At 44.2% G+C, this 25,392-nt stretch overlaps 1 protein-coding gene across 1 annotated transcript in view; it reads left to right on the top strand.

The window, feature by feature from the left end:
- Nucleotides 1-18,553, top strand: part of CTU1 (cytosolic thiouridylase subunit 1) — a 31,876-nt gene extending 13,323 nt beyond the window's left edge. The window contains 6 exon segments of the mRNA XM_030210485.1: nt 11,228-11,728; nt 17,642-17,668; nt 17,671-17,819; nt 17,821-17,868; nt 17,870-17,980; nt 17,982-18,553. Of these exon segments, the coding sequence (XP_030066345.1) occupies nt 11,233-11,728; nt 17,642-17,668; nt 17,671-17,819; nt 17,821-17,868; nt 17,870-17,980; nt 17,982-18,134 (984 nt within the window). The 5' untranslated portion in view covers nt 11,228-11,232 and the 3' untranslated portion in view covers nt 18,135-18,553.
- The last annotated feature ends 6,839 nt before the right edge of the window (nt 18,554-25,392 follow it).

Below are 25,392 nucleotides of genomic sequence, written 5' to 3'. Positions count from 1 at the left end.
GCAGACCGAGCCAATCTGAAGGGCTCTGTCAATAGCCAGGCCCGGGTTGGTTGGCTATACCTGCGGGGGCGGGGCGGCTGATGCTGTGCAATACTTAAGGATGAGACAGAGTCAGAACTTTGCTTCAGGTTCTGTTCCCGAGGCCTGTTTCCTGTGGTTCCTGTGTTTCTCTGCGTTCCTTGTTCTGCTGGTTCTTGACCTTTGGACTGTTCCTGGTTTTCCCTGCTCGCTGCCTGCCTCGACCTCTTGCCGGATCTTGACTTCGTTGTCTGCTGCCTGCCCTGAACTTTGCCTGTTATCGGATGTTCTCTTTCTCCATCTGCCCGCTGCTCTCCTGTCCGTCCGGGTCAGCTCGGCACCCTGCGGTTCCTGAAGTCCCGTTGACCGCCTGCAGCTGGGGGCTCAACCCTTGGTGAATGGCGGTCGCCGCGGGTGAAGACTTGGGGTTGCACGGCTGTTCCTTACGGTCCCTTGGGGCCTTACGGGACCTAAGGGCTCACCGTCCTTGCACACGAGACACAGACTTAATATTTCTAAGTATAATTTATAAAAACAGTAATTAGGTTGAAACTGGAATCATTTAAGTGGAGGAGTAGCCTAGTGGTTAGTGCAGTGGGCTTTGATCCTGGGTATACTGCCACCCCCAGCCTCACATGCTGAAACAATACCCTTAAGCCCCACTGTTCCTGAACACTGTTGCATAACTTGATAAGGGTAGCCTAATTGTATGTGCCATAGATTGAAACCAGGGTTTTTGCTGAACTGAATCCTCAGGTTCCTCTGCACAGGCAACTCCCAGGTGGAGGTAATTAATTATCTGACTCAAATTTATGGAACTTCTTAAGAAGCAGGCAGAGAGGAAGATACTGAACCTCAGCAAGGCAAAGTGTTTTCCTACACATCTAACTTTCTATCCACTTGACTTCCCTAGAAATACAGGCAGCTTTTCTGTCTATATTGCTTTTTTTCTCGGTATTCTGCTCTTACCCACCCAGACTAGCCAAGCCAGGGAGCCTCTCCAACCTTCCTGTCGAGGCAGGAGGCCTCAGAGGGCTGTCTGTACATTCAGAGGGTTTGCTTGCCATGTTGGATGGAGGCTGTAACTGCTAACCAAGCATGAAGCCTCATCAGCCTAAATCAAGGAGACTGCCATGCTATTAACCCCCCCCCCCCCCACCCCAAGAGAGGGCCTGTTGCATCTATCTTACTTCTGGAGCAAGGCGGAGGCCTGTTACCTTTTTTCTCTTTGCAAGCTACTTACTGACGGAAAGCTCTGTAGCCAAAGCTCAGAAGGGACCTTGGTGCTGCAGGAGAAAACACAGCCCTCCCCAGGCTCTTTTTCCGGAGAGGAAAGAGACCAGCCTTCCTATAGTCTTCTTTTTTTTTTTCATGCCCGGCCTCAGCCCTTGGTTCCACTATGGAAATAGACCCAAACAAGCCTCAAAGAAGTTATTCTTGTTACTTCACCAATCCAAAAGTCTGTCCACCTGCTCGAGAGAGAGCATTCTGATTGACTTCTGACTTTTCACCAGTATATATACAGAAGTTGAGTAGTTTCTCTTTCATCATCTACTGGCAGGAGAGATATAACTAGGCATCTTGTTCTAAGATATTTATAAATTGTAAATGTAAGTGTTTATTTTCCAGCTAATTTCAGTTTCTTTCAGGGTCTAAAACTTCAGTATCAATGTTTTCCATGCCACAGGTACTATTTCTGGGTACTTATTCTAGTGAATTCAAACATATAGATTTGTGTCACTTAGGAGTCAACACAGAAGAGCATGAAAACTGAGTGGAGGAAATAAGGAAAGGCAAAGGAAGGGTAATGGAGTACTAGAAATGGAGTTTTTCTGGATGTTTATCTGATAAACACCTATTTTTACTTTTTGATGGGAAGAGCTGTTCTATTGATTAAAATCTAAAATCAGAAACTTTGGTATGACTTGTTCCAAGAATCATTTACAGTGAAATCCACATAAATAAGACTTCAGGGTTACTGTGATAACTTTATCGCTGCTTTAGTACCCTTTTGAAAACATTTTTACACTAGTTCTTCTAGCTGGAAATGAAAGTATTTCTGAATGAAACTAGTTTGATCTAAATTGATTTTTTATTTATTATTTTTATTTTTAATGAAAGTTTTTACAGTTAACTTCAAGCAATAACCACTTGTACAGAATTCAAGAAGAATAATTAAACCAGAACTACAGTAGTGAACAACTACTATTTAAGGAAAGGAAGACATAGCTTTAAGTCTACAACATTATGGGAATAGAGTCCAAGAGAAAAAAAAAATCAGTAAAGGGGTGTTCCTAATTGCAGTACTCCAGGCTTAAGAAGTAAGAAGCTTTTTTTCTCTTTTGAGTCTCTCTAGTCAAATCAGGAAAAATAAACTTCCCTAAAAGAGTATATTGCGTTTCTATGAAAAACATATAGAGGAGGCAATCTATCAGAGGGCAACACCAGAGTCACAATTAAAGTAGCCAAAGTCACTGATGTCTCAGAAGTATCCATAATTTCTGATGTAGTTAGGATATCCATCTCGGGGTTCAGGTCATCTTGGTCTTTAGACTTTTCTTTCTTTGCTGTTGTTAAATCCATCCAATTGCTGACAATTTAGACAAATACACATAGTCATTTTGTTATCATGACGCTGAGAGGTGGCGGAGTCCTCTGCTTCCAAGCTGCAGCCACTACTATGCAAGAAGCAGTAAAGATTTGGGCTACCAATTTGTGTTCTTTCTCCGCAAAACTTGGTACTGGAAAGTTAAGCAGACAGCATTCCATTAAGTTGGGCAACACTTACGTAAAATCTTACTGGCTAGCTTCACATCCTCTTTCCAGAAGGGTTGGAGTCTTGGGCAAGCCCACCAAATATGTTGAAAGTCGCTTCTCCAGCCACACTGTCTCCAACACAGTCATCTCCTGTTTTGTATATACGCTGAAGTCTGGTCAGAGTGTCATACCATCTATAGTACATGTTATAGCTGTTCTCTATGAGGTTGCTTGCAATTGATAATTTGAGAAGTCGCTTGTACACTTTCTCTGATACCCTAGGTTCAAAGGATTTGTCCAGCTCTCCTTCCCAGGTTGCGATGTATAGGTTTGACCGGGCATCTTGAAGTAACACCATGGTATAATCCCAAAATCTCTCCTCAACCCACTCCATTCTGAGTTCCCATTTCCGGGAGGTGAAGTTCTGAGCTCGCCTTGCAGTGTAGAAAGTCTCTAAGTTGAACGTAGAAATAGTGGTCTTTCAAGAAAAGCCCATACTCCTCTCCTAAATCTTCAAAAGAGAGAATTTTCCCATCCTTCCACACCTGGCCATTCGCCATCTAGCATTTATATGCTAGCTCCAGACTTCCCAGAGTAAAGCCCTGTGCTGAGCTTATGGGTGTTGGCGAAAAGAAAAGGTGGTCTGGGAAGTATTGCCATATTTACCACATATACACGCCCTAGCCAGATAACATTCAGTCCTTTCCACCTATCTAATTCACTGAACAGCTTCTGTATAACTGGAGGATAGTTAGCTTCGTAAGCTGCTCAGGATCAGCAGTCGGATTAACTCTGAGATACCAACTACATGTATATTCTCATCTAAAAGGGAATCACAGTTGCAAAATATGTACTTCAGAAGTGCCAGGTTTACATTTAATATTTCAGACTTAGTCATGTTCACTCTGAATCCAGAGACCTGCAATACTTTGAATCAGAATGATTTTATTTGCCAGTCCATCTCTGAAAGCCTTTAATGTGTTTCAAATGACTCTTAACTGGAGGAGATTGATTTGATGCCGAGTCTTCCAAGCAGACCAAACTTGGATGTGAAGCCCATCTACATGAGCTCCCCAAATAGATATAGTGTGGGGAAATTTGGAATGGAAGTCCCCTGGTCAAATTGTCGCTGATTAGCCACCAAGACAGACTGTTGGAGGTCCAGAGAGCATAGTCAACCTTGTTACTGAATCTTAGGAAATAGGGTGCCCAGAGAAACCATCCTGAACTTTTGTTTGGCCAAATACTTGATAACAGCTTTAAAGGTTTGAGAATCGGGTGGGATTATATCACCCCCCCCCCCCCCAGGTGTTTTTTGTTTTGTTTTAAACCAGGAAATATTTAGAATAGAATTCTTTCCCTTTTTCCTTTGGTGGCATGGGTTCGACCACTTTAGCCTGTAAAAAGGAAGCGCTTCTTTGTAAGCAATTCCTGATTCTGAGAGCTTAATGGTGATGCTCTTGGAGAACAATTTAGAGGGTATGGTCCAATTGCAGTTTAGTCTGTCTATACTATTTTGAGAACCCACTGTTCTGAGGTTAAAAGGTGCCACCTTGAGTGGAAAAAATTCAGCCTTACTCCTACCAGAAGGTCATCCAGAATAGGCACTTTATTGCAGCTGTGCTCTTGGAGACAGTCAAAACACTTGACCCTTGCTTTGACTGGGGAGTTGGTTTGTCTTTTGGGGCCTCTGCTAATGGGAATGAGAACCCTGCTTCTTCTGAGAGGGATGGAGGAGGGGGGAGGCAGGCGGGAACCTACGTTTGAGAATTGTAGGTCCTCCATTGCTCGTCACCTGACTAATACCTCCAAGATGTGGGGGCTGAGCCAGGAGTGGACTGGGACAGTAGCTTGATGGTATCAGAGCATTATCTACGGTGAAGCCCCGGGATACATGACAGACTTGACTGACCTACCAATTAGAAATACATCCAAATCAACTCGAACATATCTAAACCTGCACTACCCAAGCTGCAAAGGACTCAAATACAAATCAACTTACGCATCCAGTTTCTCTTACATAAGCACACAATTGTGGAACGCACTACCAAAAGCCTTGAAAACTACGTATGAATACCTACACTTCCGGAGATCACTAAAAACGTATCTATTTAAACAGGCACACCCTACCAACCCAACATAAATGCCTGACCGATGCTACACATCAAAACCAAAATACGGTATGGACATAACACAATTCTTCTGTGTACAATGCCCTTATGTGGGTATACCACATGAATAAACTCTATCCTATCTCATGTGGCTGTATCACATGAACTTTATCTCATCTCAACATCATTATGTATTTGTTTACACTGGAGCCTGCAATCACATCTCCGGTACTATGTAAGCCACATTGAGCCTGCAAATAGGTGGGGAAATGTGGGATAAAAATGTAACAAATAAATAAATATATGTGAGAACAAGGAGGCATGGATTCTTCTGGGACTTAAAGGATCTCTTTCAAATATCATTTAAACATGGTGGTGTTACAAAAATAGCCCAGGAAAGTTTATTATCTAAAGGTTAGCGTGCCTTACAGTATTTTCTGTCTCCCTTTTTAAATTTAACAGAAATGAAGCCCAAATGACACACCACCTGGTCAGAGGCGTAGCCAGGTTCTGATCTCAGGGGGGAGCAGACTTTTATAAAATAGGCGCCGGTTGGTGTCAGCTAGACAGCAGTGTCTGTGGTGTGGCTCAGGTGCTATGGCGGGCAATTATTAATACAGGCTGTCTCTGTTGCGTCCTGCCTACAAGGGAACAATAAGTTACATCAGGAGGCAGGACGCAGAAGAGGTCCCTGGACTGGCCAGAGCAGGCAACCTGTCTTCTTAACTACAAAGTAAAATATTCAGGAATAGCACACACATTCCTTCCACTGCTAGACACCTTGTTTAAATCAGATGGGATTTTCTTTTGTGTGGTGACTAGCAAGTGGGGTACTCCAGGACTGCCCTAGAACACATAAAAACTTACCATAACAGCTCTAACCCACCTATCAGAAGACAGTGCTATATATATACACTGGACTATGGAGCACCAATATATCTACTATTGAGAAACTGGAACAAACTGCACTGTTACACATTCCTACACAGACACTACATGCTAGCAGAATCCTTCACCTCAGTCACACATGCAGAACATGGACAGACCCCTCATTTATATAAACATAAGATTAGCCATACTGGGTCAGACCAATGATCCATCTAGCCCAGTATCTGTTTCCAACAGTGGCCAACCCAGGTCACAAGCACCTGGCAGAAACCCAAATTGTGACAACATTCCATTTTACAATCTAATACAGAATAGGGAGCCACAAAAAAAAAAACAACAACAAAATTGAAATAGAGACCCCCTCACTCTCTGTCCAAGGAAGCCAGACTCTATAAACAGTGCAATACTGGTAGAAAAGAGACAAATGCATTTTCTCCTGTACATTTTACAAGCAGGTACATCTCAGTCCTTACGAAGTATCAAATAATATTTTCTACCTTTGTTGTCCGGGAATTTGGCTGGTCCCAGTCTTTTTTTTCCATGTTCCATGAGTCAGCCTTACAAATTCTTTTCCAGGTTGGCCTTACATTTCTTCTCTCGCCTCTTGTCTTCTTCCTTTCCGTCTCTACATCTGTTTGACACTGATCTTGCATTTTACGTCCCCACTATCAAATAGCTGTGTATAGAGCTGCCACGTGATCCAGTTCCAAAAGAGAGATTTTTCAACCAGTCCCAGTGTGATCTCACATCCCAAATTCATATGGGATTTGCAGTCTCTGATTCTACCCATCAAAATCTGTGCTGCAGTACATCCAAAATGACTTAAGAAAATGCCTTCGGACCCCTCTACTGTTGTTTGAACAATTTATATTCTCATTTGCTTTGGTCCCTCTGTCTCTTTTCTGTTTTTCTCTGTTTCTTCTGCCTTTATAGGGTCTTTTGCCCATCTGATTTCTTCTGTCTCCAAGTTGACAACATTCTTTCCTTTGCACCACTATTTGTCCTGTCCAGCATCTCCCTTCTGTGTCCCTTGTCCCTATCCTACCCCAAGTTCAGCATCTGCCATTTCTGTGTCCCCATCTCCCTCCTTTTTTTAGCATAAGTCTACTTGGTCTCCTCATCTCCCCCTTTTCTAGCATCTGCTGTCCAGGTGTCCCCATCTCTCCCTTTTTGTAGCATTGCCCTGTGTCCCCATCTTCCCCCTTTTTCCAGTACTACCCCTGTGTTACCATCTTCTTCCTTTTCCAGCATTACCTCTTTTCCCCATATTTCCATTCCCCCTTCCAGTGGTGCCCCTCTGTGTCCCTATCCCCCTCCTTTTCAGTAGAGCCCCTGTGTCCCCATTTCTTCATTTTCCAGCACTGCCTATCCGCGTTCCAATGTCCCTCTCCTCTCCAGTATTGACTTTGTGTCCTTCTCCCTCCCTGTCCAGCATTTACCCTTCTCTCTCCCCGTGTTAACCTTCTTCCCTGTCTCTTTCAGCGCTCCCCATCCTCCTTGGGGCCACATATCTCCCTGGCCTGCTCCCACGGTCCATCCTCTGGCAGCTCCAAGGAGGTTTAATAGGAGGCCAAGTGACATCAAAATGTTGAAACCAATTAGGCCAATCTCACTTTCCCCTTCTCCACGCAGCTGTCATTGCTGTACTCTCAAACAAAGCAAGCAGATGTATTTATTACATTTGTACCCTGCGCTTTCCCACACATTGCAGACTCAATGCGGCTTACATAGTTAATACAATTCCAATTAGAATAGCAAGGTCTTAGAAGAGAATATTATAAGTAGTGAAAGTGAGGTTTTGAGAATGAGTAAGTTGAGTATGTAAAGGTAAACAAAGGTAGGATACACAAAAGGAAAAAGAGATTGGGAGGGGTGAGGAGAGGAAGGAGCTGCTACATCCACGTTGTCACTCTTTACTGTTTAAAAAAAAATCCTTTATCCTCCACCTTTTAAGACACTGCCTATCCTGCTGGATAGTGATGGCACAAGGAAAGCAAGTTTGGTCCAGTGAAGACTAACTCAAAATAATCTGTTTCTTAGCTGGGCCCTAGTATTACCATCTTAAAAATGCAACCATACCATGCCTCTGTAGCTATGTTCCACTAATGTTAAACAGTTAACTGGATTTCTTGAAAGAATTATATAAATGTAGGATGCATGACTAGGGGCACAAACATACACTTATTTATTCAATATCACAATTTCTCATGTAGAGCCACAAAACAACTTTTTAGGGCAGATAGTGTTCCTTTTATTATCAGCTAGATAGAGATGAGAGTTTTCAGTTTTGGCACAGTATAAGTCATCACAAGAACAAAATATAAGAAAACCAGTGGACTAAATTAGGGGCTAATAGCCCATTATGTTTAAACAAAAGAGATCTGCATGAAACAAAATATTTATTTTTGACTTATAAAACTACTTGCCGCTGAAACACATTCAAAACAGAATAATCCTTTTGTGTATCTAAAAGGTAAACGTCTACAAAACATGAAGATGTGATTCCATGTGCCCCAATGAAAGGAGGGTTTAATTCTACTTCTATTTAATTTCAGTATATTCTATCATCTATAACACCAGGCTTCCGAAGGCAGATTACAACTACAGTTAAGATGCACCCATCAGGAACAGGATAGCCTCACTGAAATCTGGACATCTATATATAAGAACAGTGAAAAAAAAATGAGCACAAACTATATAGTTTATAATTGCACTTTCTACCAGCTACAATAATTTTTGAAGCTGTTTTAGTGATATTCAATTGTTACTTCTTTTCTCCTCCACCTTTTAAGATGGGCAACAATAAAGAATGACAAGATGGATGCAGCACCTCATAAGTTTGCTTGCTTTGTTTTGAGTGAACTGAAATGACAGCTGCACGGGGGAGGAGGGGGGTGGAAAGTGGAAACATTACAAATTGGCTTCCTTACCTTGCTTACGGTGGACTAGATAGGTTCACTTCCACTCTGGTCTTGGGCAGCGCTTTCTCCCTTCTCCATCCCCTCCCGAGTTTTGCATTTCTCCCTCTCTTCTGCCCGCTCTCCCTGTCCGCGTGGTCTGGTCACCTTTACTGACCTGAACCACCGTTCTCTCTCCAGCATCGGCAATTCCTGTTGTCAGCCTTCTGCCAGCATGCGTCATCGGGGCTTCTCAGGCGCACACGCGTGCCTGAGGAGAAGCGGAAGCCCCGACGACGCATGCTGGCAGAAGGTTGATAGTTGGAATCGCCGGTGCTGGAGGGAGAGCGGTGCTTCAGGTCAGTAAAAGTGACCGGACCACGCAGACGGGGAGAGCAGGCAAAAGAGGCAGGAAAAAATTGGAGCCTTGCTTGGGAGAGGGTAAAAAATTTTTTTTCTACAAACCTGTTTGGGAAGCGACCGTGCCCCCCCCCCACTCCCTAGCTACGCCACTGCCACCTGGTAGCAGCATCGAGAGAGCCAGTGACTCCCTTAGAGCTGGAGGTGAAGTTTTCTTTCACTGTATGACGGTATCCATAGGTCCAGTAATCGATGTGGAAGGTTGCTGCTGAGGTTCCAGGGATAAAACCCTCAGTTAACACTTTTTTTTTTTCACCATTAGGAAAATTGAGTGGGTAGAGCTAACACCATGCTGCTGCAGGCATCTTGACTCTGCCTCCAACAAAAGAGATGTTAACTGTGGTATTACTTTTTTTTTTTTTTTGCAAGCTAGAATTACAACATAGAAACAAATCTCGCCTACCAGGACTTGCATTTTCTTTCAGCATATCCATCTCAGCCCCTTCTCCAGAGCCATCAGAAACCTATTTCTATATAAAATACCCTTTTACAAGCCACACCCGATGCAAAGGAGTGTGTTTTTTAACATTTAGTTATCTCATGTTTTATTTTTCCTTTTCACTTGGCAAGGTAACAAAATGAGAGAATATTTAATACTTGGCTTTAAAAAAGAAAACAAACATGCTCCCGTTACAGTGTATCTCAATTCAAAGACTTTTTTACGAGAATAACATACAATAATTCCACTTGTCTCGATAACCAAATACAAGACTAGAAACCAAGCTGACATCACCAGCTACTTGCAATATGTCTCAGAGGACTTTAGCTAACTCTCTGAGTAGGCCTTGAGTACTTAGTTAGGCTAACTTTTAGGTTAAGCCCTCAACAGCATGTCGAGCTGTCAATAGTCAGTCCTGTTAGAGCAGTAAGCAAATTCCTGGAGAGGCCTAGTGGTTGGTGCAGTGTACTGTAGACAGGGGGACCCAGGCCCATATCCCAGTCTCCCTGTTACACTTGTGGTGGAAAGTGTGAGCCCCCTCTAAAACCCACCAAAAACCCATTGCACCCACATATAGGTGACACCTGCAGCCATAAGGGCTATTGTAGTGGTGTACAGTTGGGTACACTGGGTTTTTTTGGTGGGTTTGGAGGGCTCACCATACAAGATAAGGGGGGTAATGGTGAGACTTGTACCTGGGACCCTTTTATGTGAAGTCCACTGCAGTGTCCCACTGCTCTGCTGAGATCATCTGTGGGCTAGCCTACAAAGTAGGCTGGTTCCTTCTACATCCCAATGGCTTGATTTTGTGCGTTTTACACTTGAATGATTTTTTTTTTTTTTTTTTCAAAAATGGTCCAAAAAATAGATGCACTTAGCACAAAAATATCTAGCAAATGGCCATTTTGAAACAAAAAGATAATTGTTTCTGTTTCAAAAATTGCTATATTGCTACTTGTGGAGCCCTTTTACAAAGGCGCATAAGGGCCTACATGCGTCCAGCATGCGCCAAATTGGCATTACCGCCCGGCTAATGCGTGTCCCGGCATGCACCAAAAACACACAGTACAAATAATTTTCTATTTTCTACTGCGGGGGCATTTCTGGCTGTAATTAGCAGTTGGCATGCGCTGGACAGTTACTGCACAGGTAACGTATAAGCCCTTACCGTTATGTCGATGGGCGGTGTTAAGGGCTTAGGCCATAAATAGACATGTGCTGGTTTTCATTTTGCCGCATGTCCGTTTCCCGGCCCCCCTCAAAAAAAAAGTCCTCTTTTTTTCCCAGACACGGTGGAGAAATGGTCTAGCACGCATCCAGCGCATATGCCCACATTACCACAGGCCACTTTTTGGCGCCTTTTGTAAAAGGACCCCAGAATTAGAGACATTTTGAAGAAAACATCCAAAGTCGAATTTAAACGTCATATTGAAAATGCCCCTCTATATAATGTTACTTTAGGTACGAAATGAAAAGGGACAAGGCTTTCACAAATATTTCCTTCTAATTTTGTTTGGTGTTTGGTGAAGGTTGTTTCTATGTATTGTGCTTTTTATCTTGTTCTTCCTTTTCTCCTCTTCCTTCATTCCATTAGCCTCTCATGTGTGGCACTCTTGTTCTAGCTGACAATAGTTGCTCCTGTGTAGACTGTAAACTTATGTTTGCTAAATATCAGAGTTTTTTTTTTTCTCTTTCAGATACCATGCCAGTGTGTTGCAGCGGTTGCCAGGAGAAAAATGCAGTGCTGAAGAGGCCAAAGACTGGGCACTCTCTCTGCAAGGAGTGCTTCTTCATGGCCTTTGAGGAAGAGGTTCACCAGACAATTATGTCTGCCCAGCTGTTTCAGCAAGGAGAGACTGTCGGGATCGGAGCCTCAGGAGGCAAGGACTCCACTGTTCTGGCTCATGTCCTGAAGGTACTAAATGAACGTCATGATTATGGACTGACCCTAATCCTGCTTTCAGTGGATGAGGGTATCACAGGTTACCGTGATGATTCCCTGGAGACGGTGAAAAGGAACCAGCAGCAGTATGACCTGCCTTTGAAAATTGTCTCTTATGAGGAGCTCTATGGCTGGACTATGGATGACATTGTAAAGCAAAGTGGGATTGAAAACAACTGCACATTCTGTGGAGTCTTCAGGAGGCAGGCGCTGGACAGAGGAGCCATGATACTTGGTGTGGATAAGATCTGTACAGGTATGCAGCCTGCAAAACATACTATAGGGCTTCTCAAACCTATCTGTGACCTCATAGCCAGCTGAGAGGTTTTTTTTCCAAGCCACAAAGACTCTGCAAAGTTTCATATTTTTAAAAACAAAATAATATAATCTTTTACAAAATAATCATTAAACACCCAATTCATATACTAATCACATTTCATTTTCCTTATGGTCCCACCAAACCAGACAATTGGGTTATGCCCTCCTGCCAGTGGGGTGGAGACTGATGTTATAGCTTAAGGCCCTCGTGCAGCCCCCTGACACTTCATATTTCTTAGTCTCCAGCAGGTGGTAGATTTGAACCTATGCATCCTGGAACGGTGTGATACAATTTTTTATTCTTAAAAAAAAAGGAGTGTGGTAGCCGTGTTAGTCCACTCTTAAGGTTATCAATAGAAATCAAACAAAATAAAACATGGAAAAGAAAATAAGATGATACCTTTTTTATTGGACATAACTTAATACATTTCTTGATTAGCTTTCGAAGGTTGCCCTTCTTCGTCAGATCGGAAATAAGCAATGTGCTAGCTGACAGTGTATATAAGTGAAAAACATTCAAGCATTGCTATGACAGTCTGACAGGGTGGGAGGATGGGGGTGGGTAGGAAGTATGCATGGGGACATCAAAGTATATCATTGGTATTCTAACAGGGTGGGTGTGGACAGGTGAGGGGAGGGTGATCAACAGAGACATACAGCTTTATGGTTTATAATCGGGCTAGGAACCCCAGGTCCTTGTTAAGTCCTTTCTGTTGGGTGTTAAAATATTCAATCATTCTGACTTCAAAGGTCTTACGTTCTTGTATGGTTTTAAAGTTACCTTTGAGGATTCTCACTGTGAAGTCACTGGTGCAGTGTCCTGGTCTTGTAAAATGTTGCCCAAACAGGCGTGGGAACCCTGCTGGCACCAGCATGTTTATATGATGTCTATGTAAATTGAATCTTGTCTTAAGCATCTGGCCTGTTTCTCCAATATAGCATCCTTCATTACATTTTTACACTGAATGATATATACCACATTGGAAGATGAGCAAGTGAAAGATCCCTTTATGTTGAATGTCTTTCCTTTGTGGATGACTTTGGGGTCCTGTGAAATATTTTGGCATAGTTTGCAACTGGATAAATTACAGGGAAGTGTGCCCTTCTGTTCCTTTTCAGTCTGTGAAGGAAGTTTACTTCTGATTAGCTTGTGCATTAAATTGGGTGGCTGTCGGAAGGCCAGTACCGTATCTGCTCTGACCCAGGGGACAGAGACAGACACCTTAAAACCTGACTGAATCCTTCAAACAGAAGGGCTACAACCCCAAATAATCTCCAAGAATATTGCCTCCTCCCTCAAAACACCCAGGGAGAATCTGCTACAGTACAAAAAGAAAAAATCCACAGACAGAATCCCGCTTGTAGTGACATACAATCCAGAGCTGGAAAAACTGAGGAAAATCATAAGAGATCTACAACCTATACTCCAGGAGGATGAATTACTGAAAGAGATATTCCCATCCCCACCAGTACTGGCCTTCCGACAGCCACCCAATTTAAACACAAGCTAATCAGAAGTAAACCTTCCTTCACAGACTGAAAAGGAACAGAAGGGCACACTTCCCTGTAATTTATCCAGTTGCAAACTATGCCAAAATATTTCACAGGACCCCAAAGTCATCCACAAAGGAAAGACATTCAACATAAAGGGATCTTTCACTTGCTCATCTTCCAATGTGGTATATATCATTCAGTGTAAAAATGTAATGAAGGATGCTATATTGGAGAAAACAGGCCAGATGCTTAAGACCAAGATTCAATTTACATAGACATCATATAAACAATGCTGGTGCCAGCAGGGTTCCCACGCCTGTTGGGCAACATTTTACAAGACCAGGACACTGCACCAGTGACTTCACAGTGAGAATCCTCAAAGGTAACTTTAAAACCCATACAAGAACGTAAGACCTTTGCAGTCAGAATGATTGAATATTTTAACACCCAACAGAAAGGACTTAACAAGGACCTGGGGTTCCTAGCCCATTATAAACCATAAAGCTGTATGTCTCTGTTGATCACCCTCCCCTCACCTGTCCACACCCACCCTGTTAGAATACCAATGATATACTTTGATGTCCCCATGCATACTTCCTACCCCCCCCCATCCTCCCACCCTGTCAGACTATCATAGCAAGCTTGAATGTTTTTCACTTATATACACTGTCAGCTAGCACATTTGCTTTATTTCCGATCTGACGAAGAAGGGCAACCTTCGAAAGCTAATCAAGAAATGTATTAAGTTATGTCCAATAAAAAGGTATCATCTTATTTTCTTTTCCATGTTTTATTTTGTTTGATTTCTATTGATAACCTTAAAAAAAAAAAAAATCACCCTAAGATTTGTTCTGTGGGACCAGTGGACAATATTCAATTCAATTGCAAGGACTAGCTGGTGTTTCAGATTAGAGCCTTAAGTGCCCAGAATTAAGCTCTCCACTTCAGAAATCAGACCTTGTCAGTGTTACACTTTATTTCCCAGTGTAGAGCAAGCTGTTTTTCTGTGAAACAGAGCATAGCTAAAGAATTTCTGTTGCTGTACCTTGAGGAACACAGTGATTTGATGCCTCACTGAGCACTGTCATGGTGGCTCAGAATAAGCACAGGAAGTGCTTCTTGGTGTGTGGGGCGTGTTGGGCAGCCCTATTGTGTGAAGGGTAGTGCCAGGCCTGTAAGGCAGTGCAGAGGATCAGGCTTCGGTTTCCCCTGACGCCCAGCTGGAAGGGCAGCGTGGTGAGGCCCAGATTGGCTTTTACTGGAGAGAGAGTGTCGGTAGGCAGTGGCAGTTGTAGCGGGAACTCCCACCATGCAGTATGTGGCTGAACTGCATGTGCAGATAGATGAGCCCTCGGGTTTGTTCCCTTCTGCAGGGTCAGAAAGAGAGACCCTTCAGAGGGAGTTTTTGTCAGAGGCTGACTTCTTTGCTGGGTTTATCCAGAATTCATGATTTTACTGCTTCAGGCCTTTCTGTTTACAGAGGAACTCTGGGTGGCCTCCCTTCCTCAGAGGGAGATACTTAGCATTTCCAAAGGTCTCCCCACTGCCCCAAAAGAGACATGGATGTCTCCTACTGCAGAACTAGATGAGGTGGCTTCATGACTGGAGGCCTTGGTGGACCTTCCAGTAGGTAGCGAGGAGCAGATGTTGTTGAAGGTGGATACCCCTCCTGGAGAGGAATCCCTCCATGGTTTGTATTTTCCATAGGGATGAGTTGTCTACCTTAATTTTGCAGGCAAGTTCCAGCCTCAAGATTTCAGTTGACTGTACTTCCTCAGTTTGTGCTCAGGATCTGCTCTCATAAAGCATTCAGAAGTCTTCTAAGGATTCCCCATTGTTCAGGCAGTGTAGAGGCAGAGTGGAAATTGCCAGACATAGTTTTCGTGTGATGCACTCAGGGATAAGCTTTACTTTATTGATAAGGGGGAGTTTTGTGTTCTAAGGTAGATGCTGTAGTGTCGCAGTGGCTAAGAAGACCACTATTCCAATGGAATGCAGAGCGTCTATGAAGGATCCATTAGTTCACAGATGGAAACACTTTTGAAGCATGCCTTCAAGGTTTCAGTCTTGGCTATGCAAGCAGCAATATGTGGAGGTTGTGTTGCTCATTTTTGTCTCTGATGGTCCAACTCTCTTCCTGGTGCAGTCTAGCAGGGAAATGTTTTCAGTGGCCGCCTTGCTGGAAATGAGAGCATCCTACTTGGCCTATTCCTTGTATGACTTGATTAGAGTGTTGGCTATTTGATGCTGGTAGTGACTTCTCAGTGCTGTTTGTAGCTCAGGAATTGGTTGGCAGACATTGACTTAGATGTAATAAATGACTGCTTCTTGGAGCAATCTGGTCCAAGAAACTAACAAAAGGGGGGGCTATTTTAGATCTAGTCCTTAGTGGAATGCAGGGCATGGTATGAGAGGTAACTGTGTTGGATCCGCTGGGAAACAGTGATCATAAGTCCGTAGTCTTGCTATTGAGGACAGACATGGGGAAGGCAACTGCTTGCCCCAGGATTGGTAGCATGGAATGTTGCCACAATTTGGGTTTTCTGCCAGGTACTTGTGACCTGGCTTGACCACTGTTGGAAACAGGATTCTGGGATAGATGGACCATTGGTCTGACCCAGGTATGGGCTACTCTTATGTTCTTATGTAGCCAATTTTTTAATCCAGTCAGTCACTTTTAGGGTTCATATTGAGGGCACTCAGTTTATATGTCACCTCTGCAGAACCACGTCAAAGTCTTTGCTAAAATCTAAATGCACCCATATCTAGTGCTCTCCCTTGATCCAGCTGTCTGATCACCCCAATCAAAGAATTAATCAGATCTGTCTGATAAGACTACCTCTAGTTAGTATGCTACCTCAGTTCTTGCAACCACTGGATTCTAGAAACCTCACTATTCCCTGTTTTAGAAGTGTTCTCATTAATTTACTCACCACAGAGGTCAGACTGTTCAACCTAGTAGTTCATAACTCCTTCCACCTTTTCTCGGTCCTCCAGCACCTTTTCTGACTCTGAAGAATCAGTGAAAAGGTCACAGTAGAGGCACCAGAACTTTTCTAAGTTCTTTCAATACCCTCGGATGTATCCCATCTGGCAAAAGAGCTCCTCACAAACACAGTTTTTGAACATCATTCAGGATCTTTCACACTTTTATTTTATCTTTGTCTCTTTGATCCTACTCCAAATCCTTCCTCTGAAAACATAGAACAGGAATACTTGTTGATTAATTCTGCTTTATCCTTAACTTCTACGTTTTCCTTCCCTTGACTTAAGTCTCACAATGCCATTTTTGCACTTCCTCCTATCAGTAACATATTTTAAAATCTCTTCCCCCCCAACATATTTTACCTTATTGACTATTTTTTTCTTCCATTTGTGTCTTGTTTTCCTATTTTACCAGCTTCTTTTAGCTTTTCAGAGATTATTACTAGTCTTCCTCTTTCTGCAATCTCTTGTAGTTTATGATGGTTAACCTCTTTTTCCATACCTTTTCAGCTTCTACTTTGAGAACCAAAAGCATCTCCTCTTAATTTTGTTTACTTTCCTAGCAGAAAAGGTTTGATTCTCTTAAAATATCTCCTTTGTTTTGCCCACTGCTTTTCTCCTTCCCCCAGCTGTTTCCTATCCAGCTAACACCACCTTGAAGTATTCCCCCATCAAAGTTTAGTTGTATTGAATTCTAGAACCTTCTCATTTGGATAGCCTCACCTGTGCAGGGAAAAGCTTTTAAACACTCCTGTACAATTACATCTCTCCCCAATCTCATGTAACCAAGTTCATACCAAAAGCCAGGATGGACTGACTGCTACTGAATAGGAGTATGTATGATAATACAGTTGTGATTTATCTGGGTAGTTCTCTTCACACTGAGGACTGAAATACTGTGCCCATTTCTGCAGAGATTACTTGTACAGTACCTACTGTACCTGAATGTACACAAATAGCTTTTCGAGTTTGTAGGTGGTGTTTAAGGAAATTAGAAATAGATAAATACATAATCATACTCCCCTTCATTTTTAGCCTGAATTGGATTTGGATTTTTAGATTTAATTATTCACATTTTATGAATCTAAGTTTGAAGAGTAGAGTTAAAACCAGGTGTACACCTAGTTCCCTTTTTAATGGGTTTTCAGTCTAAGTTCTGTCTTGGAGTATGAAGGGTAAATGACGGCATCTCAGGAGTGTCACTAGTTCTGAGCTCACTGCTATAATCACTAGATTACTCCCTCCCCTATTATTAACACTTGCACCCCCACACTATATTCATAGACCTGGATATAAAACTCCACAGCACTGCTTTGCATGATGTGTCTTGGGTTCTACGACCAAATGCTCATCCCCTCCTTGTTTTTCACAGGTCACAATGCAGATGACATTGCAGAGACTGTCTGATGAATGTCCTGCGGGGGGATATTGCACGACTGAGACGCTGTACAGCTGTGGCCACAGGCAGTGAGGGTGCCATTCCACGTTGCAAGCCACTGAAGTATGCTTATGAGAAAGAGATTGTACTCTATGCCTATTTCAAGAAGTTAGGACTACTTCTCTACTGAGTGTGTGTACTCGCCCAATGCATACCGTGGCCCATGCACGTGCCTTCCTGAAGGACCTGGAAGCACTACGCCCTAGCGCTATCTTGGATATATCCATTTCAGGCGAGCACCTATCAGTGAAGGAGGATGTGAGGATGCCCAGTTCAGGGTAGTTGCTCCCGCTGCGGATATATCTCTAGTCAAGCTCTGTGCAAAGCCTGTGTACTGCTGGAAGGATTGAACCGTGGTCTGCCCAAACTGGGCATTGGCAACACCAGAAGCTGCACCATAAATTGCTGGCCAGGAGCCACTCACTGAACAGGAAAGGAGGAAGCTAAAGGTGGTTGGAAGTCTGAACTCTGCTAGGCAGGCTTTAATGCCCTAGTTTGGGTATTTCCAAATCCAGATGCCCTCTGCACAAGTCTTTTGTGTGTGGCTGCCCTCGTATTTATTTTGCAGGACTTCAAAATTTTATGGTGTGTAAGAGATTAAACTGTAATGGCATATAAAGACTTTCCTCTCCTGCTGCAAAATCACTGACCTCCTGCCCTTTACCCTTGCTACCCCACCACTGTGGCATTACCATTTCTTGTTCAACATCTTGGAGAATTAAATTGTTGCTTTTCTCAGCTACTTGTATGTTGGAGTACAGGCCAGACATGCTCTATGGCCACAAATTTGGAATTGAGTGCAAAACAAGTTTTGTACATTTTTTACATTAAAGGTGATCTTTGGTGCTTGCTTTGTATTTAGAATTTTTTTTTAACCCATAAACTGTTAAAAAGTAGTAGAGCAGCTATATACTACTATACTACTACTTAACATTCTAGACCGCTACTAGGGTTACGCAGCACTGTACAGTTTAACAAAGAAGGACAGTCTCTGCTCAAGGAGCTTACAATCTAATGGACGAAATGTCAAGTTGGGGCAGTCTAGATTTCCTGAGTAGAGGTATGATGGTTAGGTGCCGAAGGCGACATTGAAGAGGTGGGCTTGAGCAAGTATTTGAAGATGGGCAGGGAGGGGCCCTGGAATATGGGCTCAGGGGAGTTTATTCCAAGCATGGGGTAAGGCGAGGCAGAAAGGGCGGAGCCTGGAGTTGGCGGTGGAGGAGAAGGAGAAGCTGAAGAGTTGATTAGTTTATAGCTCTGCATTATAAAAAATTACTGCATTTCCATGGTGGGACAGTATGGGATTGATTATATTATATCTCACATTCCAGCAAGCTAGCCTCAGATGTTGCTGTTACACAGAGCATCAGTTGTTTCAAGCTATTGCAGAACTGTATTTAAGTTCTGTATGCTCAAAATTGTGCATGCAGATTTGGGCATGCTCCAATTTGCACATACAATTTAATTGAACAACAGGCCAGTAGAACTAATAATTGCACGCTAGCAATTATTGGTGCTAATTGGCAATAATTAAAATTTACATTCGCATCTTTATAGTTGCTATCTATAAAGATGTGCACGTAAAGTTTTATGCACAAATCCAAAGGATGCATGGCCATGGGAGGGGCATGGGCATTCCAGGAATTTGCAATCACTGTTACAGAATACACCCAATCCATGCCTGAGCATACAGCAGTTTGGTTAAAGACCTCATATCTCATTAAAGCAGAGTAAAAGAAAAGCTTATATAGTGGGAATCCCTGATGAAGGCCTAAACATTTTTGTTACTAAGAAAATGTGTCAATTGAGAAGGTTCAAAAAATACATACTAATATTCTCAAACCAAATAACACAATGTGCTTTCCTATTTTTTTATTGTAGTTCTGTTTCATTTTTGTATTTTTCATTTTTGATTATTGTAAACCACTTTGACATTTGTATTATGTAAAAGGATATATTAAATGTAATAAACTATAGCTATAATTTAGGCGCGGGGCTTTACTCCAGGTTTCATTTGGTTGTAATCCTTGCGTTAGGTGCAGATCCTGGCGCTAGGTGCTATTCTATAAACAGCGCCCAACTTGGAGCATTTTTGATATAATAGGTATCTCTGAGACCTGGTGGAATGGAAGATAACTAATGGGACACTGTCATACGAGGGTACAAATTATATTGCAGTAATATATGGAGTCAGATTGGTAGGGGGCAGCATTGTATGTTAGAATCAAATAGACTAAAAGTTCCACAGGACAGAAAAATACACCTTGGATTCCTTATGAATAGAAATCATGTATAATGGGGGAAAAGGATAGTGATAAATGTATACTACTGTTCACCTGGTCAGAATGAATAGACAGATGTAAGAAATATTAGCAGAAATTAAGAAAGTTAAACAACTGGGTAACATAATGGGTGATTTCAATTTACCGATATGGCTCTTTACTTCATGGCTACAAAACATGTGGAGGAAAAAAAGACGTCAGAACTTTAGCCTTATACCAATATGCACATAAAGTGCTTCAGGTGAGTGCATACATTTGGCCAAAAATACAAACAAACCCTCCATTCCTTGTCATCAAGCAGATGAAGCCATTACGTATGGGTTATGTCCATCAACCAGCAGGGGAGATAGAGAGCACTCAACTTTACAGTGCCCTCTTGGCAGTTAGCTCCACTGCCTCTTCAGTATTCTCTATCTCCCTTAGCAGGGTGGCTGCAGCTTGTTTGAGCCTCCAGAAAAATCTGCCGGGAGGTGGTTCCTGGCTTGCCAGTTGTTAACCGGGGTGTTGGAGGCTATAGTGAGGGCAGCCATGGGCATAATATATATGAGAAATCATATGAAGGGTTAATTCTGTTTAAAGGTGCTCAAATACTATTTTAAATTCTCAGTCCTGCAAATGAAGGAATGCAAGCTGGAGTTAATTAGAGTCTAGCTTGCCGAGCCAAAGGTTAGAAAGGTCAGTGAGAAATGAAACTCTGTCCTTTGTGAATTGGCAATGCTAGCTGGCACATCTGTATACTATTAAATCTTGAGGGGATATTATTATGAATGAACAAAGGAATGAGCCAGACATGCTGTAGTTTAAAGGCTGAAATACTATTCAGAAGTTCTTGATATGTAGATTTTGTTATAAGGAGATAGCTTAGATATAGATATAAGACCATTATAAGTATGTAGAATATGTCTTATAAGGATGCTTACTTTAGAATATGCTGTATTCTGTGTAAATTAATAAGTTTGTGTCTGTGTAGAATGTCTGTTAATTCTGTATACTCTTTGTCTGCAGTGAAGAGGCCAACATGTGTTTGAGTTTTCTGTGGTCTTAGCTAGTTCTGTGAAGGAAGCTGATAGGTGAAAAAGGTCAGAACTAGTCAGCTCTCTTCTCCTTGATTAATTATAGGTAAAATGTAGAAATGGTCTTGAAAGTAATAACCTGATATGTATGCTATTAAGTAAGACTGACTTTTGACCTCTTTAATGAATGCCAGAGTTCAGCTAGCAGGTAGTATGAAGCTGACTAGGAATATGAGAATAACCAATGTCAGATTGGGTCTCTTAGTCTCTAAGGGAACCCAGTTTAAGCTATAGATGAGAAATCAATCATAATAACATGTAAGAGACTGGAGACCAAATGTCTGGTGTAAGGGGCCCCAGGTCACAGGTCAGTTTAGGATGTCTGGAACCTATGTAACTGATATTTGTATGGAGCTGATTGGTTGAGGCAAAGTGACCAATCTATTCCTAACCAATTGGAGAGTAGGGGGGGGGCTAGGCTAGGAGGGGGATAGAACTGTATTTAAGTGGGAAGAAGAAGCGGTTACGTCAGAAGGAGCTCAGAAGAAAGAGAAGGACAGAAGGAACAGACAGAAGAAGGAGAAGACAGCATAAGAAGAGAAGCAGCTGAGAGAAAGACACAGAGAGCTGAGAGAGAGACAAAGAGAGCTGAGGAAGAGAAGAAGAGACTTAATGCTGATGTTCTACTTTGTTTGCTGGTAAATAAAGAAGATTACTCTCTCATTCTGGTGTGTGCTGTCTGACTCCTGAAGTATCACAAATTCCTATCTCAATTCCTGCAACAATAGCAGCTTCACTTTAAAGGCACATAGGTTAGCCCTTCCCTGCCTTACCCATACCTCCGTGGATGTGGACATATTGCCTTGTTTTCCCTGTCCTTACCCACCAACAGTGGATGCAGGCATATAGGTTTGCCCTTTCCCTGCCTTTCCCACTCATCTGAGCCTCCGGAGTCTTCAATACCTCTGCTTTCCTCACAGCTTAAAAAAAAAAAAGTCGCGTTGCGTTTTTAAACGCAGAGACGCTGGAACAGAGGTTTTTGACCTGATTTCAGCAGGATCGTAGTTGTACACTAGATCCTTTGAGGTAAGAGTGTTTCCAACTCCTCCAGGGTGGGCCCGCGATTGGGGCGATTTTGGCGCGAACCGCCATTTTGGATTTTACCACCGTTTTTTCGGTGATGGCTGCGGACAATGTAAAGCGCTGTTCCACTTGTGGCAAGCGCAAATCAGCAGCAGGGCTCTGTAAATCGTGCTGTATTGGCATAGGAGCCGGCCCGAGCATGGCGAGCGATGTTTCTTCCCGCTCTGAGCTGGCAGCGGGCGCCATTTTGCTTACACCGCATGGCGCAGCCTCCGTGGACACGGAGAGACCTGAGCCGGGTGGGGCACCTCGAGATGAGGTTATTTCAGGAGTGGCTAGCACCGGACAGCATTTGGTTGCCCAGGGTGAGATTTTCTCCACGGATTTTGTGCTTTTGCTGCATAAAGCATACATGATGAAAAGAGCCCTTCCTCAAGGGTCGCCTGAGGCTCCTCTGATTGCCCCCCCCCCCCGATGGATTCTGGCCTGGGACTGCCCAGTGAGGCTTTTTTCCCGGATGCTTGGCCTAAAGATAAGCGCAGAAGGGTTAATTCCCCTTCAGATTGTGGTGCACCTTTTTTCCCCCCCGTGGTCGGAGTGTGAGGATTCAGAGAAGTCTGACAGACGTTCTTGGACTGAGGAACCAGAGTCAGGTGCGGCATCCGCGGTGAGGATTTTCCACCGTGATGAGCTGCCAGCGCTTATTTCAGATACCCTGCAGGCCCTCTCGATTGAAGATCCTGACAGTGGCATGGCCTCCTCGGGTAATCCCAGGATGGCTAGTACCAAGAAAGCTGCTCGGGCCTTCCCTTTGCATGACTCCATCCTAGAGCTTGTTTCGGCTCAGTGGGCTGACCCCGAGGGACCTTTGAGAGTTTCCAGGGCTATGGGGCAGTAATACCCTCTGCATGAGGGACATATGGCTCGTTTTCAAATGCCTACAGTGGATGCCCTAGTCACTGCGGTGACAAAGAGAACTACCCCCCCTGTTGAAGGAGGTGTTGCCCTGAAGGATGTTCAAGACCGTAGGCTGGAAACAGCGTTGAAACGGTCCTTTGAAATTGCAGGTCTCACTGTTCGGGCGTCTGCATGCAGCTGTTATGCTGTGAGAGCCTGCCTAGCTTGGCTGCAAACAGGCAGTGGCTCAGCCCGGAGATGGAGCGGAGCCCTTCTGGGATGTGGCTCCGTGGATGGAGGTGGCCTTGTCCTTTCTGGCTGATGCCCTTTATGACCTTGTCAGAGCTTCGGCTAAACAAATGGCAGTAGCAGTGGCGGCTCGCCGTCGTCTGTGGCTATGACACTGGGCAGCGGACATGGCCTCTAAGCAAAGGTTGGTGAAGTTGCCTTTTCAAGGACTTCTCCTATTTGGTGAGGAGTTAGAGAAAATTGTGAAAGGCCTGGGTGATCCAAAATCCCAGCGCTTGCCCGAAGATAGGCAGAGGCCTTCCTCTAAGGGCCAGGCGGTCCACTCCTCGTACAGACCTTGCTTCCGTGAAGCTAGAAGGTACCCGCCCGGGGCGTTCTGCTGGGTTCACTTCACGTGCCCGTGGTCAGCAGAGGAACTCCTTTCGCTCGGACAAGCGTTCCGCAGCCGGTGGCTCAAGACCAGGAGTTCAGGGGCGACCCTCTCAATGATTGTGCGCCGGCCCTCTCCTCGATGCCTGTCATCGGAGGACGGCTTTCCCTCTTTGTCGAGGAGTGGGCCAAGATTTCCTCAGATCAGTGGGTTCTGGACCTGATCAGAGATGGATACAGAATAGAATTCAACGCCCCAGTAAGAGACGTGTTTGTGGAGTCCCGATGCGGTTCTGCCGTCAAACGGGCGGCGGTGGAGGAGACTTACAAGGTCTGATTCAGTTAGGGGCAGTGACCCCGGTGCCTCCCGCCGAGCAAGGCTGTGGCCGATACTCCATCTACTTTGTGGTGCCGCGAAAAGGTGGGTCCTTTCGCCCTATTCTGGACTTAAAAGAAGTGAACAAGTCCCTGAGAGTGCGGCATTTCCACATGGAATCCCTGCGCTCCGTCATTGCGGCGGTTCAGCCAGGAGAGTTTCTCACGTCTTTAGACCTGAAAGAAGCTTACTTGCACATACCGATTTGGCCCCCGCACCAGAAGTTTCTGAGGTTTGCGGTGTTGGGAAAACATTTCCAGTTCAGGGCCTTGCCTTTTGGCCTCGCCACAGCTCCCCGAACCTTTTCGAAGGTAATGGTGGTAGTAGCTGCTTTTCTCAGGCGAGAAGGTATCAGGGTTCACCCGTATCTAGACGACTGGCTCATCAGAGCAGACTCTGCAACAGAGAGCTTACAAGCTACAGCCAGAGTGGTCTCAGTACTGCAATCTCTAGGCTGGGTCGTCAATATGGCCAAAAGTCACCTGTCCCCTTCACAATCTCTAGTATTTTTGGGGGCCAGGTTCGACACAGTCTCGGGCTATGTGTTCCTACCCGAGCTAAGGCGGTGCAAGCTTCAGAATCAGGTCCGTCTGCTCCTGACGATGCCCCGCCCGCGAGCTTGGGACATTGTCCGGCTGCTGGGATCGATGACAGCCACGATGGAAGTGGTACCCTGGGGCGAGAGCGCACCTGAGACCTCTACAGTATTCCCTACTCCGGAGATGGTCTTCTATTTCTCAGGATTACCAATGCAGACTTACTTGGCTCCCTGCGGCCCGTCTCAGCATGGAGTGGTGGCTCTCGGACAGCATGCTGCGGCGAGGAATGCCGCTGACGCTCCCCGTTTGGTGCCTAGTGGTAACAGATGCCAGCCTGAAGGGCTGGGGAGTACACTGCAAGGGGAAGCATGCCCAGGGTCTATGGACACCCGAGGAGTCGGAGTGGTCCATCAACCGCCTAGAGTTGAAAGCGGTGTTTCAGGCGCTTCTGGCCTTTCAAGTGACCCTGGAAGGATTGGCTGTCAGAGTGATGTCGGACAACACGACAACGGTGGCCTATATAAATCGACAAGGCGGAACAAGGTGCAGAGCACTAGCTGTGCAGGCCGAACTGATTTGCCACTGGGCCGAGCTGCATCTTCAGTGTCTGTCGTAGCTCATATTGCAGGTCAGAGCAATGTGCAGGCCGATTATCTGAGCAGGCATCAGATCGATCCAGCAGAATGGAATCTGGCAGACGAAGTATTCGTGCAGATCTGTGCCAAATGGGGCAAGCCCGTGATGGATCTAATGGCGACAAGTGCCAATACCAAAGTCCCGTGGTTCTTCAGCAGACAGAGAGATCCTTGCTCGGCGGGGTTGGATGCCTTGGCTCAACCCTTGCCTCCGGGTCTACTTTATGTGTTTCCCCCATGGC

The sequence above is a fragment of the Microcaecilia unicolor genome, chromosome 7 (genome assembly GCF_901765095.1).
Source record: "Microcaecilia unicolor chromosome 7, aMicUni1.1, whole genome shotgun sequence".
Taxonomy (NCBI): Eukaryota; Metazoa; Chordata; class Amphibia; order Gymnophiona; family Siphonopidae; genus Microcaecilia; species Microcaecilia unicolor.
Note: the sequence above shows the minus strand (reverse complement) of the source record. Positions and strands in the feature narration are given on the sequence as shown.